The 15,451-nt window shown below is 30.6% G+C and overlaps 1 protein-coding gene and 1 non-coding gene across 4 annotated transcripts in view; both read right to left on the bottom strand.

The window, feature by feature from the left end:
- Window positions 1-369: 369 nt before the first annotated feature.
- LRCH2 (leucine rich repeats and calponin homology domain containing 2) overlaps window positions 370-15,451 on the bottom strand; it is a 104,556-nt gene continuing 89,474 nt past the window's right edge. For all 3 annotated transcript variants that reach the window (XM_086386836.1, XM_086386839.1, XM_086386837.1), the window contains 7 exons: window positions 15,401-15,445; window positions 13,327-13,377; window positions 11,011-11,068; window positions 10,155-10,267; window positions 9,845-9,982; window positions 9,615-9,692; window positions 370-3,118 (listed from right to left, as the gene is read on the bottom strand). In XM_086386836.1, coding sequence (XP_086242962.1) covers window positions 2,999-3,118; window positions 9,615-9,692; window positions 9,845-9,982; window positions 10,155-10,267; window positions 11,011-11,068; window positions 13,327-13,377; window positions 15,401-15,445 — 603 coding nt within the window. In that variant the 3' untranslated portion in view covers window positions 370-2,998. The remainder of the gene's footprint in view (window positions 3,119-9,614; window positions 9,693-9,844; window positions 9,983-10,154; window positions 10,268-11,010; window positions 11,069-13,326; window positions 13,378-15,400; window positions 15,446-15,451) is intronic.
- Window positions 12,868-12,996, bottom strand: LOC147340752 (small nucleolar RNA SNORA35). The gene has a single exon (XR_015160010.1). It is a non-coding gene; the product is annotated as a small nucleolar RNA SNORA35 (small nucleolar RNA).

Raw genomic sequence — 15,451 nt, 5'->3', positions numbered from 1 at the left:
CATGTATTTACACATGTACATAATACATTTCTTATTTATTTAGGTAGCTACTTGATGCATACTAATGGAGCACAGTAAAAATAAATTTATTTCTAACTTTGAACGACAGGAAGCGCAGAGAGTCCCATACAGGATTAAGATGACATCATTTTCTAAAGATATCCAAAGAAACCATTTTTCTAAAAGAAAACATTGCCTATTAAAAATATCATGATGTACAGAAAATCTAGACTAAACTTACTTTGAATATCCTCTCAAAGTCTATTTTTCCATACTAGGGAACATAGACACAAGTTATCAAATACCTACAGAAAATGGATGCTGTGATGTTAAGAGAAGAGGTAGAAATGGAAAAAAGAAATCTCAGCCTTTAATTTTTTTGTTCAACTTTATACACAATTCGCATCGGTAATATACATTTAGTGTTCCATTTATTTTTAAATGCATCAGAAAATCAATCATGATAGATCTGTGACCAATACAAACATTTCTGAATTCAAAAAATTCAGTTAGTAAAGTCAATAAACTAGCACTTCTGTAAAGATAATTATTAAACAAATGGTAATGTATTTTTACTCCTTATTTCAGTTCTAACATATCCAACATCACTTCTTTCTTGTGCCATATAGGAATAAAATTTAGCAGGAAGAAAGCCATCTACTGTATGTTTTAGGGCCTAATAAAATATTTTAGTTTGATTACTTAACGTTCTTCAAATCACAAATCCAATTCAAATAATGATAATCATTCCTTATTCAATAACTGGTGAAGTAAATATATAATAACCATACAAACTATTTTGAATAAATTTTACACTTACTCAAAAACTACTAAAAGAAATACATCAGAGACTTGGTATAATGTTTGCTTGGGGACTATGCTGAGAAACTGAGCAAGAGAAGTGTTCTTTTTGTCACTCAGTAAATAAAACTGCCATGGTATGGACCTCAGATAGACCCATCTTAAATGGAACTTTGCAATAAAGAATGTTACAGAGGTTCTGGTCTATTTTCTCTTTAAAGTAATAATTAATTGACAAGTAAGTGAAATGCAATAAGGAAATGGCCTATAATTTCACTAATATTTCAATGATACAAAACATGAACATACTTGTAAAATAATTAACATCTAGATTAATTAACAAGAGGAATTCTACAGCATGATAACTATGAAAGCAGTATGAATGATTGCTGTAGCTTTTTAATGATCACTTCATTTGTAACACTGTCAAATTTTTACATTAAAAACTAATAATTAAGGTATATATTTGTAATTTCTTACTTTATTACCCAATTTTTCACTAGAGAGAGATTTTTGTCAATGACTTTTTTTAGATCCAACTGAAAAATAACTAATTAGCTCAAATATTTAAAGTAATAAATTATCAATGATTTAATTTTTAAAACTTTTAGTCATAAAAAGCTTTAGTTCTTTAAAAGCTCCGATTTGACCCTTGGGGAATGTAAAAACACATCTGTATCCTAAAGCCAAAACTTAATTATATGGCTTCATGCCAACTGATCAAAAAAAGCAGAGTTGCTCTTAAACCAATCCTTATTATATCATTTGGCACAATAGTTTTTACCTTTTATAGATATCATTGAAACACCCAGGCCAACATTTCTAATAAGTTGCATCCATATTAAGAGGTAACAAGTGCAAATAATCACATACTTAAGATATGATACTTGCTTGACTACTACAAAAGTAATTATACTTAAGTTTTTCTGTAGGAAACTGATTATTCATTACAGTAATGTTTTTGAAAAATTCCTGCACTACTACAAATGTCAATTTATCCATCCTTAAATTAAACAAGGACTTTATATAATAGTATGCTTATGAAAAGATTTATAGAGTGGTCTGTATTTATTTCATCATGTTAATTGAGCATAAGTTAAGATTTACAGGATCCACAAATGGACATATTTTCTAATAAAAACCTATTTCTCAGCTGCTGCTCTCTGAATCTGAATATAACCAAAGGCAGCATACTGATGTAGTAATGTTCCTGAAAGTCAAGACATAAACCCAAACTTTGGCAGTTTTATCAAAATGTTCTTGATAATTAAATACTCTGCTAGTTCTCAAAAACCTTACTGCTTTGTGTAACATTTTCAATACAGAAATAAAATACTCTTCAAATAATATATTTCAAAAGATGATTAAGTTTTGCAAAATTAAATAGTATAAATTAAGCATATTAACATCGTTTTTCTGACAACATGAAATAACCAGTTTAAGAAAACTGCAATGGACTAAATAAAAAACACAAATGTCACAATGTGAGGCACATTTATCCTCACATATTACTGAACTTACAAAATCTACTAAAATATTTTAAAATTCCATTAATACATTTAAAAAAACTGCAAAAATGTTTAAGACTATATGAGAGTCATCAATTACACAGGCACTTCACATGTAAACAATCTACAGTACAACTGAAAATATTTTGGCACCAACCTATAATACTAAAAGAATTCAATATAAAGCCAGAGTTCTGTAACTTCTACTCACTTTTTTCTATAAAACTAAGACCAAAGACGGAAGAAATTATGTATAAACTAGAATCACAAGTATATTAAATAACTCAAATATAGAATTAGTTTTAAATTGGTAAAAAAATGATTACCTTGTCCAGATGTTTACCAGTATGCTATGATAAAACAAAATAAACCTAATGTGATTATTAAATTGAAATCACATTTTAAACTTAGTGTTAATCTGATTATTGAAAAATAATCAAGATTATTAGCTAACTTAGCAAAAAGAGAATTTGAATTTATCAAAAACTCTTATCAAATTGATCTAGTTTTCCCTCAAAAGAAGTTTGGGCAATTCAAAATTGAATTTGATGTTTTAACATGATTTTTCTTAAATCTAAGGCTTGAATAATAAAATTATTTTTGACTAGACATCCTTATTCATAAATTTGAGATATTTGAAATCACTTCAAATAAATGAAACTAGACATTTAGGATTTTTAAATGTTATGTCAAGCCGTAGAAAGCTGAGATGCCTTGGTTGTAGGTAATTCAAGAAGAGCCTGAACTGTGACACCAACTTTCACAAGACCTCTTTCTTCCAAAATATGATGAGGCAAACAGAGTCTTTCCTGAAAAAACAAAACAAATGATATCTAAACATGTGCTTTTTAATAGTACAGCAAAACCTCAGTAAGTCAGAACTGGGTTTTTAAATCCTGCTTTTTTATAAAACTCCAGGTAAAAATTATACAATTCTAATGAAATAAACTTTAAGATGTCTGCTTCAATAGATTCTTATGGGCTGTATTTTTATCTGAGGTTGACCTGATCTACACAATAAGAAAATATTTTTAAGTGAGACGGTGGTGCTAGATGTTCCCTAAGCCCTTGTGCTAGAGCAGAAAGAGCACTATGCTTCCAGCCAAGAGATCTAAGGGTCATATGGAGTACTAAAGGTACTAAAATTCCCTGAGATACTGTTTTTTCATCCTGAAAATGGAACTGTGTGAGAAACAAATAGAAGAATCTATATATGGAAGCATTTTAAGCATTTTGTAACCTGCTTAGTCCTATACAAAACTAGCCACTCTCCTTCCTTCTACCAGTTCTTAGGTTACATGGTCTGTGATGTATATAGCACTTCAGTACTTTTTTTGTCATTAAGATGACTTCCCTCCAGCTTCTAGTGATGTTGTGTTGCTTCTTAGTTAAAATAGTCTAGAATTTGGTAAATAACAACTGTCTTCTCTTCTAAGTCATTATATATGTCATTTCTTCACAATTCTATGAGAAAGAGGGCTTAGAGACAACTTTGCATTAGGTTTCATTAGCCTTCAGTGATCCTCTTTTAACATTCTTAATGTTTCCAAGGGTTCTGTCTTCACCCTCTTCTCTTTCTGTACTGTATTCTCTCTTTGGTATTCTCAAAGCCTCATCAAAATCACAAGGATTTTAATTGAAGATCTGCATGAATGTGCACAGCATCAAATAAATTTGGTGGCATTTTTTGAAGAAATGATACAGTCTACTGCTTCAGTTGGAACACTCACTCATCTCAGGAAAATAAGCTAGTAGTGGATAGAGTAGGCGCCAAACAGACCATTTATAGGTCCCATATGGTCCATGATTTGTTTTAGTTGACTAGCATAGTGTTTTATAATATTACTTTTTTTAATCCAGTGTTTCTTGAAACACTGGAAACTTTGGCAAGATAAGGCCCCTAACCCCAATGAGTAACAACTATATCTTCCATTCTGTTAATTTTCAAATCTTTATTTCCTGCCAAGATCTCTCTACTGAGCTCCAGATACAAACGTCAACTTGATACAGGCAAATGGATGTCCAACAGACATATCAAAATTAATATGTCCACAACAGAACTACTTCCTTACTAAATTAAATTTTCTGTCTGTATTCTATACCTCAGTCAGTAATACACTATTCAGTCTCTCTCAACATAAACCTGGGAATCATAATCATCTTTCTTCCTTATTCCCCTAACTCAGTCATCAAATACTACTGATACTATCCCATTTATTAAAACAGTTCTGAAAAACTATCTTCTCACTCCATTTTCACTGCAACATTTATTGCCCTCCTAATATTTTGCTTGTTTATTCAAAAAGTCACCAACATATATCAGAAACTAAAAAAGGTTTCAAATCAATGGCATCAGCTCCCACCTTAGAAACTAGAAAAAGAAGAGCAAATTAAACCAGTGGTAAGCAGAAAGAAGCAAATAATGAAGATAAGAAAGGAAACCAGTAAAATTAAAAAACAGAAAATATTAGTGAAAAAAATCAATAAAACCAAACGTTAGTTCACTGAGAATTTTTTTTTTTAATTCACAAAATCCCTAGCTAGATTAATCAGGAAAAAGAGAGAAAAATACACGAATTAACAATATCAGGAATAAAAGAAGTGATGCCACAAGAGAATCTATAAATACTAAAATGATAAAAAGGGGGATATTATAAACAACATTATAGCAACAAGTTTGACAAACTAGATGAAAAGGCCAAAGTCTTTGAAAGACACCATATATCAAAGCTCATACAAAAAGAAATAGAAAATTAGAATAGCCCTATATTTATTAAAGAAATTTAAACTGTAGTTAAAAATTTTCCTACAAAGAAAACCCCCTGCCTAGATGGATTCAAAGTTCAATAATGACTGTGACTAAATATTTAATGAGTAAGTAATATTAATTCTATCCATAATATTCAATAAAAGTGAAGAGTGGGGAATACTTCCTAACATGTTCCATGAAGTCTGTATTACCTTGACACCAAAACCAGACAAAAACTTTCAAAGAAAGAAAACTAACAAACAATAACCCTATTGATATAGATGCAAAAAGGCTAAACAAAATTTTAACAAACTGAATCCAACAACATAAAAATAGCAACAACAACAAAATCCATCATGACCAAGTGGGGCTTATCCCAGGAGTCAAGGAGTGAGGTAGTATCTGAAAATCGACCAATGTAATTAACAATGCTGTGAAAGAAAAAAATGTTAACTCAGTAGATGTAGAAAAAGCACTTGACAAAATTCATTCCTGGTAAGAACTCTCAGCAAACTAGAATCATGTATCTCACAAGGAACCTGTATCTGGAATATATAAAGAAATAATAAAAGGTGACTAATTCAATTAACAAATGAGCACAGAATTTGAAAAGACATTTCTCCAAAGAATATATACAAATAGTTAACAGGCACACAAAAAGATGACCAACATCATTAGCCATTAAGGAAAAGCTAAGCAAAACCACAATGAGACCACTTCAGACCTCCTACTAGGATGACTAGAATCAAAAAGGTAGACAATAATAATTGGTGAGGATGCAGAGAAATTAGAATCCACATACACTGCTTCTGTGAATGTAAACTGGAAAATAATTTAGCAGTTCCTCAAAAAGATAGAGAGTTACCATATAACCCACCACAGAGCAACCATTTAACCTACCATATAACCTTGTTAACTAAGAGAATTAAAACAAGCATTCACACAAAAACATGTTCATGAATGTCCACAGTAGCATTATTCATAATAAACAATGAGTGGAAACAGCCCAAATATCCATCAACTGATGAATGGTGAACAAAATGTGGTACATACATACAATGGACTATTACTCAACCCCAAAAAATGAAGTACAGTCATGCCTCAGAGATAGTGAGACTCCGGTTCTAGACCACCCAAATAAAGCAAATATTGCAATAAAGTAAGTCACATGAATTTTTGTTTCCCAATGTATATAAAAGTTATATTTACACTATACTGTAGTCTCTTAGTGTGCAATAACATTACATCTTTTTAAAAACACTTAATTAAAAAATATCTTATTACTAAAAATACTATTCATCATCTGACAGTGCAGGTTGTCACAAATCTTGAATTCATATAAAATGCTGTATTTGTGATGCACAATAAAGTGAAGTGCAATAAACCTGAGTATGTCTGTACTGCTTTATGCTACAACATGGATAAACCTTGAGAGCATATAATAAATGAAAGAAGCCACACACAAAAGACCCCATATCATATGACATTATTAATATGTAATGTCAAGAATAGGCAAATTCATACAGATAAAAAAGGGGAGGGACTGCTAACAGCTAAGAGGTTTCTTTTGGGGTGATAAAAATATTCTACTATTATTAATAGTTTGCTGCCCAACTATGTGACTATACTAAAAACCATTGAATTATACACTTTAAATGGGTGAATTTCATGAAATATTAAATATTTTTTTAAATAAAAAACAATGTGTGTGCCCAGGCCTAAAAAAAAGATAACTTCAATCCATACCTTTCAGCATATATAAAAATTAACTAAAATTTGATTATAGACCTAAATGTAAAAATTAAGACCATAAAAATTCTAGAAATAAATATAGGATAAAATCTTTGTGACCTTAAGTTATGTAAAGATTTCTTTGGTTTGACACCAAAAGTACAATCAATTTTTTTAAATGAAAAATTACAAAAAATTTAAAATTTCTAATCTTTGAAAGATACTATAATGAAAATGAAAAGACAAGGCAAAGACTGGGATACAGTATTTGTAAATCATATATTGCATCTGATAAAGGACTTGATCCACACATCCAATAAAGGACTTTGTCTACAATTTATAAAGAATCTCAAACTCAATAAGAAATAACTCAAAAGATAGACAAAAGATTGGAACAGACACTTCATAAAAGTCATACAAATGGAAAATAAGACCTTGAAAAAATGATCAACATCATTAGTCTTCAGGCAAATGGAAACTAAAACCACACTGACAAACAGTACATACCTATTAAAATGAATAAATTTAAAAAAACACTGACCATATTGAATATTACTGAGGATGTGGAGGAACTGGAACTCCCCTACACTGCTGACGGGAATGTAAAATGATATAACCACTTTGGAAAAGTTTTATACTCAATGTTAAGCATACACTTCCTATATGTTCTAGTCATTCCACTTTCATGTGCCTACCCAAAATTAAAGAATGTATATATCCAAAGACTGGTACATAAATGTTCATAGCAGCCTTATTTATAGTAGTCCCTAAAACTGTAAACAACCCAAATGGCCATCAACAAACGGGTCAATGGACTGACAAATTGTGATGTATTCATATAATAAAATACTATACAATAATAAAAAGGAATGACCTATTTATACATGCAACATTGATGAGTCTTAGAATAGCTACACTGAGCAAAAGAAGCCAGAAAAAAAATCGTACATATTTTATCATTCCAGTTATATATAACTCCAGATGGAAAATACAAACTAAACTATAATAACAGAAAACAGCTTTTAGTGGTTGACTAGAGGATTGCAAAGGGATAAAAGGAAACTTTTGAGGGTAATGGATATGTTCATTATCCTGACTATGGTAATGATTTCATGCTATATGCATATGTCAAAATTAATCAAATTGTATACTTTACTTATATGAACTTTATTGTATGTCAATTATACTTCAATAAAACTGTTAAAAATACAAAAATATCCTAAAAAGTTAAATTTAAAAACTGACTATATATTATCATTTTCAAGTCAGGGAAAAACAAATTGAAGCTAAAAATAAAATCTCTCCTTTTGTTACCAATACCTGGAGAGTTTTGAAAATGAAAGCTGGTAAGCCACCCTTATGGTGAGGATGGGTGAGTCACTAACTCTGTCATAGAACAAACAAGCAGGAGAAAGATGACAGCATGCTAAGTAGAATAGTTTTCATAAGACCTTTCCTGTCATTCTCCTTGGCTAGTGTATAAAGAAAGTGTCAGGAGTAAGTCAGACTATCTTTCATTTCATGTAAAAGAACAGAAATAGAGAATATCCAAGTTAGAGGGTGGGTTCTGGAATTAGATCACTGGGGTTCATAGTTTGCCTCCACTGTTTACTAAAGTTTTAGTAAAAGTAAAGTTTAGCAAACTTGGATAAGTTTTCTAAGCTCTCTGTGCCTCAGTTTCCTCATCTGTAAAATGTCATTCATTTAATAAATGTTGACTGAGAACCCCTCATCAAAAAACTCTTAAAACAAAAACTGACAAAACAGGAAAATATATACAATGCAATAACAAACTTCAAAAAAACCTTCCTAATTTTTCTACTTTCTCACTAAGAGATTAAGAGTACAAAAAGAAAGAACTAACACAAAAATGCTTAGGAATTAAAATTTCTAAACATCATGTCAAGCATAGACAAGAAGTAACTAGAGGAGAACTGAATATAGCTTCCAAATTAAACAGTAATTCAACTGATTCTCTCTATATAAATTATATATATTCACTTGCAGGAAGCAGTTACAGTAGAATTTGTAAACCAGATTATTATGACACTATTGAAAAGAGAACTTAATAATCACAATATTTAAGTGTATCAAAACAACACACGGTACACCTTAAACTTACAAAATGTTATGTCAATGATATCTCAATAAAATACACTTTAAAAAATAACAGGAAAAAAAGTACAACTACATTGTGACCTGCTAACAATTCCAAGTCCTCTCAACAGTCCATCATGTTGTTAAGTTTATAATGTTATCAAAAAAGCAATATTTTTATTTTTCATTTTCATTATTTATAATATTGCTTTGTTAATTTAATACTATTACAATTATTACATGAAATATAAGCTAATTTCTACAAATGTCAGAAAAAGTTTATCCAGTGAGGTATTATCATAATGTCGCTAAGATTTCCAAATTGACATTTTAAATAAAGTTTTAAATGTTGTTCACACTGAATGCAAATCTTCCAATCAGAGTCTATTCTTAGATTAAAGGAATCCAAATATCCTCTATCAGGAAAAATAAGAGTAGCAACAGCATCATAATCAACTTGTCATATGACCAGTAAATTATGTTTATTCAATGATGTGCATGATTAGTAAATTTTTCTATATATGTAGCTATTTTATAATTACTTCAAAAGCAGCTTAAAAATCATTCAGTAGATAGCTTTTACATTTAAATATGGAATTCAGTAGAAGGTGAAAAGGAAGGTATTCATTTGCATGTTCAGAAAGCATTATTCACGCCTACTGTGAAGAAGCCAGTTTGCATGTAATAAATTCATATTTAAATGATCATTTTGTTAGAAAAATAATTACCTGTGAGACACCCAACTTTTTACAAGCATCAAGAAAATTTTCTACATTTCTTCGACATTTCGCCATGCTAAGCTTAGGCTGTAAAGTAAAAGAAATAGTATATTTTCAGGTATATTTGTACAAAACTTATAAAAACTGAAAATTATATTTATTGAAGAATATTATTTAAAGATTGTTTCAAGCAGCTTTATCTTTCTTTAGAGAACTAACAAACTGTAGCCAAAACTTACCACTGCTGGTGATGGCACATGAATACTAGCTACAGAGCGTGGCCTTATATGATTGGCTAAATGGCAAAGAACAACCCCATCCATCAGTGCAGCTCCTATGTCATCAGGCAAAATTACTTTTAACCTGGATTCAAGATTCTATAAAAGAAATGGGTATAAATCACAGACATTCTATTTAAATATATGTGTATATAACTAATCATTACATAATCTAAAATTTTAAAGAGTACTGAAAATAATATATTCTTTTTTAATTTTCCAAGTTAAACCCATTTCTATAAAGCAGACCTCAAAGGTCAATGTGACTTACATTGCGAAGTTGTCGTATTTGTTCTCGCTCTTCCCGTAGATGTTCCATCTTTCTTCTCATTGTAAAACCTGGATCTGCTGCCCCATATTCCTGGCGAGATGAGCGGCTGAAAGCTATAAAAACAGAAATTTCCTAGCTTATTACAAAGCTAATCGGAAGGATCAACCATCGGCGGGGAAAAGGCATGATACAAAGAACTAGAACAAAATGACATAAAACACTTTCATTATTAATGAATTCTAAATATTTTTTACAGAATATAATTGAAATTTACTTATCTGCATAATTGAAAACAATAGGGAAGACAAGTGTAACAACTGCTACCACCTATAGATGTTCTTACTTAAACATATGTTATTAGAAACATGATCCAGGTTAAGAAATCAGCCTTTATCATCTTTAAAGAAAAGGAAATTATTCTTGACGGTCAATACAGTTATTCAGGAATAAAAACTATAATTCAATACCTTGCCAAGTAACATGGATCCATTTTCTTTTGGGCTTGCCAATTGCGAAAAGATCCCTTTTTAAAACCACAATATAATGGAGTGCTATAATTTCAAACAGTGTTTGGTCTGCTGGCAGAGTGGTCATTCTAATAGCAGTCACAGTAGAGTAGAAATAAGACTGCAGTATATCTAAGGCAAAAAGCTGAGTTTTCAGGAGCTTGAAGGTAAAGAGGAAGAAAGAAATGGGGGATGGGAATTGGAAAGACAAATAAGGTTAAGAGAAAATTACTTTTAGGAGAGGGGAAAGAATCTACGTGTACTTAAAACTAAGGAATCAATCCCATTTAAGCTGAGAAACTCTAGTTTTATATATAACCAATAGATTGTATTTGTGAATATATATTTACCTGATCTAGGCTTCAAGCCAAAGGGACCATGTGAAAAAACATCAGTTCTATCATACTCCTAAAAACAAAAAACAAATAAAATCTTTTTTCTTTCAAAATAAAGTAGTTATATCCATTCCAATTTTGAGAAGTATTTATTTTTTTCCATAATTAGTGGAGTAGAGAAAGGTAAACTGCAGTTTAATTCAAATATATAATGTTTCATTTTTAAAAGGTCTACAAATATTTGCTAATTAACCTCTCTCTTAGCATAAGGGAAATGAAAGTTATTGAAGTGAATCAAATAAACATATACTCTTTTTTTGAATGAAGAACCATATTAAAGTCTCCTGAAAAATGGAAAAAAGTTTCAATGAAAAGATAAGTGAAATTAGTGACACTTACTCACTGTCCACTATGGACTTGACTCTTAGTGAATAATCTGAGGCAAATATACACATTCAAACTAACAGTGGCTACAGAGTGATAGATAATAAAGCATTATTTGTTCTATCTGAATTCACATTATTTCAAAGTGCTTTCAAACAGTAGTGTACTGTGAAAAGAAACGTGGTATATTTTAAAAATCTGAACTTAGAGTCAGAAAGTTTAGACTAAGTTTTAAGCAAAACATTTAATTTTTCTGTAACTATCCTTTCACCTTTAAAATAGGCTGCTGTAAAAATTAACTGAGATAACTAAAAGAAAGCACTTTGTAAATTATAAAATGGAAATATAATGCAATTTTAATAGCATCTTATTTAATCTGTACAACAACTGTGACGTTGTTAAGAGTTTGGGCTTCAGTCACTCCTCTACCATTTATTGACTGAAGTCTTTAGGAAAACTTATCACTCTTGAGCTGTAAAAGGATGAGGATAATACCCAGCTCATGGGACTGCTCTTAGGTTTAAATGTATAAGCAAGCACTTTGTTAATAGTAAAGCACAATACTAATTGTTTTTACCATTTTCCTTTCACTGATGAAACTGAAACAATCAGCATTCTGGTGACTCTCTTAATTTTCTGATTAATATGGGATAAGCAATTCAACTGGAACATCAGTTGAGCTACCAAAATACATGCTCACCACCTATCCATCCACAAGCCTGTTTGTCTTGATTATTTCAGTTAAAGTATTATGAATTTCCAGACACAAATATAGCTTATCCAAATGTAAGGAAAATGTGTTACAAAAGCAATATAGATTAATTGGGAAAATTGGCACTGATCCTCTTCTCATTGAGCATAGATCATAAAATCATAAAAAAGTCTAAGTAAATAAGTCATCACCTACATTTGTTATAACTGAATGTAAAAGAAAGGATTTACAAAAGCATGTGACAAAGACGAATTTTAGAATATCCTAATTTAAACTGTTTTGAAAAAAGAATGTAAACCAGTTTACCTGCCATATAAGTAATTTAGAAACATGTTTATGAAACTAATGTCCAAGTCCATCTTAAAGTTTTATAATGCAACTCACCCAAAACAATACATAAACAATTCTGGCTTAAAAAAAAAATAATACTACCTATATAAAATGAAATACTGTCTAATTAACCAAAATTATATTGTGATTTAATTCACACAATATAAATTTATTGTATTTAAAGTCCTGAATTCACCAAATAAATAAAAAATCATCGATTTACTAATGCCAGTATAGTTTTAGAATACTAAGTAATCTGAAATAGAAGAGCTATCGTTTCGAATTTTTAAAATTTATCTCACAACATATTAAAAGCAACACGTTTAACTAAATTAGAAGAGTCAATCATTCAAACCAAAAGAATATTTGGTTGAGATCTCAAAAACTCTTAACTTTCATCTAGCCCTTTTCCCCATGCCCCCTCCTTAGGTCTAAGATGCTAGGAAAAGTGTGCCCTCTTGTCGATAGGAACAACCCACTACAGGGATGTTTCTCGTGGAAAAAGGAAGTTTTTCTTGCATTGCTTTCAGACCTAATTGGTTATGAGAAAAACCAAAGGTCATTGCACAATGCTGAAGTATTTTTTTCAAATTTAAAATCTGAAAGCTACTCTTGTCATTTATTTCAAAATATGGATGAATTATAAAACATAAAAATTTATAAAGTGAATTATTCCATGTGATCTATAGGCATTTTTCAATAAGTAATTTAAGTGATATTCATTATGAATATTTGTACCAAAACATGGTGTTCTTAGAAGTTTTTGTAGGCTAGTTTTGTACAAATTAACCTACTATGTATTTTTAAATATGGGTGAATAAACTACATTTAAAAAAGAAAGATGAGGTTAGAGAGAAGTGACAAAGAAAACCTATGTAAACACATTTAAAAAACAGAACTTGTACCTCAGATGATACTGGAGATTGTGGTGACATATTAGCATTATCACTGTCTTGCTAAAATATAAAAATAAAAACATGAAACATGAAATTAAAATATGAATGATGATTCAGACATGTAAAAAGAAAACTGAAACTACTAAAGGAAGGATCTGGAAAATACCATCCACCACCTTGCCAAAGTGTGGTCTGTAGACCAGTAGCATCAGCATCCTCTGGGAGCTTGTTACAAATGCAAAATCTCAGGCCCCACCCAAGACCTACTGAATCAGAATCTGTATTTCAGTAAAATCCCCAGGTGATTCATAAGCAATTTAAAGTTTTATAAGTAGTATCTACTTACATCAAATATTTTCTTACAAGTTTATTTCCTTTAAATATCACAAATGAAAAACCTTTCTATAATTCTTAGAAAATAGCCACATTTTAAGATTAATTCCTGATAGGAAATGGCAGCAATATGTTCTAATGTGTGACAGACACATGGATGCATGCAAAAATTCCATCACCCCAAATAATAACATTTACCTGGAAAATTACGTTTATCTAATATAAGCTTAGAAATAATGACAAAGAATTGAACTGCATAAAATACTACTAAATGGTTCATGTTTTTTCTCAATGACTACTACTAAACAAATACAAAAATCTTAACATTTAACCTTGAATATACATACAACATAGAGTATACATTCATCATCAACAAATGATTACTGACTGTCTACTATATGTCAGATACTGGTGCTAGACCCTGGGAATATTGAAACTTAGTAAAATATCATCCACTCAAGGATCTCTCAGTCTAGGGGGAAAATAGATTCATTTACAGAAGCAATACAAACTTCTCAGAACAATAATAGAGCTATGCATAACATATTTTAGGCACAGATAAGGGACACGGGGAAATGGTGGGGCTGATAAGTAAAGGCAAGTTTCCTGAGAAACTAAAAACTGAGATGTTTAACAATATTCCAAGATAAGAGGACAAGGACAAAGGCACAGAAACAATAAATATAAGGATGAGTGCAGAAAACCTTGTGCTGTGCTGTGCTTAGTAGAAAACCTTGTAGTTTTGTATTTTTGAAGAGTATGGTGAAAGGAAGGTAAATTGTGAATTGAGGCTGATGTGGGAAGCCGAAGCTTGATCAAGAAGAACCCTGAATTTACTATCTAAGTGATGAGGAGACAGAGAAGGTTTCTAAGCAAAGGAATGGCCTGATCATATTTGCGTTCTTTGAAACAATCATTGGCAGCAGAGAGGAAAACGGATTGGAGAAAGGGAGAAGATCAAGTACGCTATTGCAGTAGTACAGGCCAGAAATGATAAGGGCTTGTGCCAGAGCAGAAATGCAGATGGAGAATGTATTCAAAATATTTCTGTATTCAGAAAAAAAAGAGAGTAGGTTTTGGTAACTGATTAGATATTGAAGCATGCAGGACCAAAGTGGATTAAACATAAAAAGGAACAAAGAAAGCATCCAAGCAGAACCTCTAACCTACAGTACAACACACACTTTTTGGGTGATTTCATATCTTAAAATTAAAAGAGCTTTCAGAAGTCCTCCCAAGTATTCAACATCATATTAATTACCAATCTGTCCAAACAAAAGTACATAGAGTTACTTAAGTATTTATGGTGATGAGACTGTATCATTTCAAAAATGCCAGGCTGTTGTACAAGTTAAAATGATGAGGTATAAAAATTTACAGTAATGCTCAAACTGTAGAAATCTAATTTTAAATGTTAAAATAGTATACAGAGTTGTGAAAAGAGATTAATAAATTTCAAAGGAAAAATCTCAATTGACCACCATGCTGATTTAAGATAAAATATGCAAAAATTTTAATCACAGTTTCAATATGAATGTTAATAAAATTCTAAGACCAAACTACTAAGAACATGTGGAAATTATATAATCAAACTAATAACAGTCTAATCATGCTAATTTTTTTATTACTGGATAAAACCCATGCATTAAATCAATAAATAACAAGATGGATTATCTTTTACTCTGATTGAGCCAATTACATATGAAAATAAATGTTTTAAATAATTACTAATATTACACTCTTTTCTCACCTCATTGTTTTCATTGCCACTTGAACTCTTCCTTGATGATTTATACTGAAA

The sequence above is a fragment of the Bos grunniens genome, chromosome X (genome assembly GCF_055505025.1).
Source record: "Bos grunniens cultivar Pamir isolate PY7600 chromosome X, Bosgru_T2T1.0, whole genome shotgun sequence".
Lineage (NCBI taxonomy): Eukaryota > Metazoa > Chordata > Mammalia > Artiodactyla > Bovidae > Bos > Bos grunniens.
The sequence above is the reverse complement of the archived record's forward strand: the minus strand, read 5'-3'. Positions and strand labels throughout refer to the sequence as shown.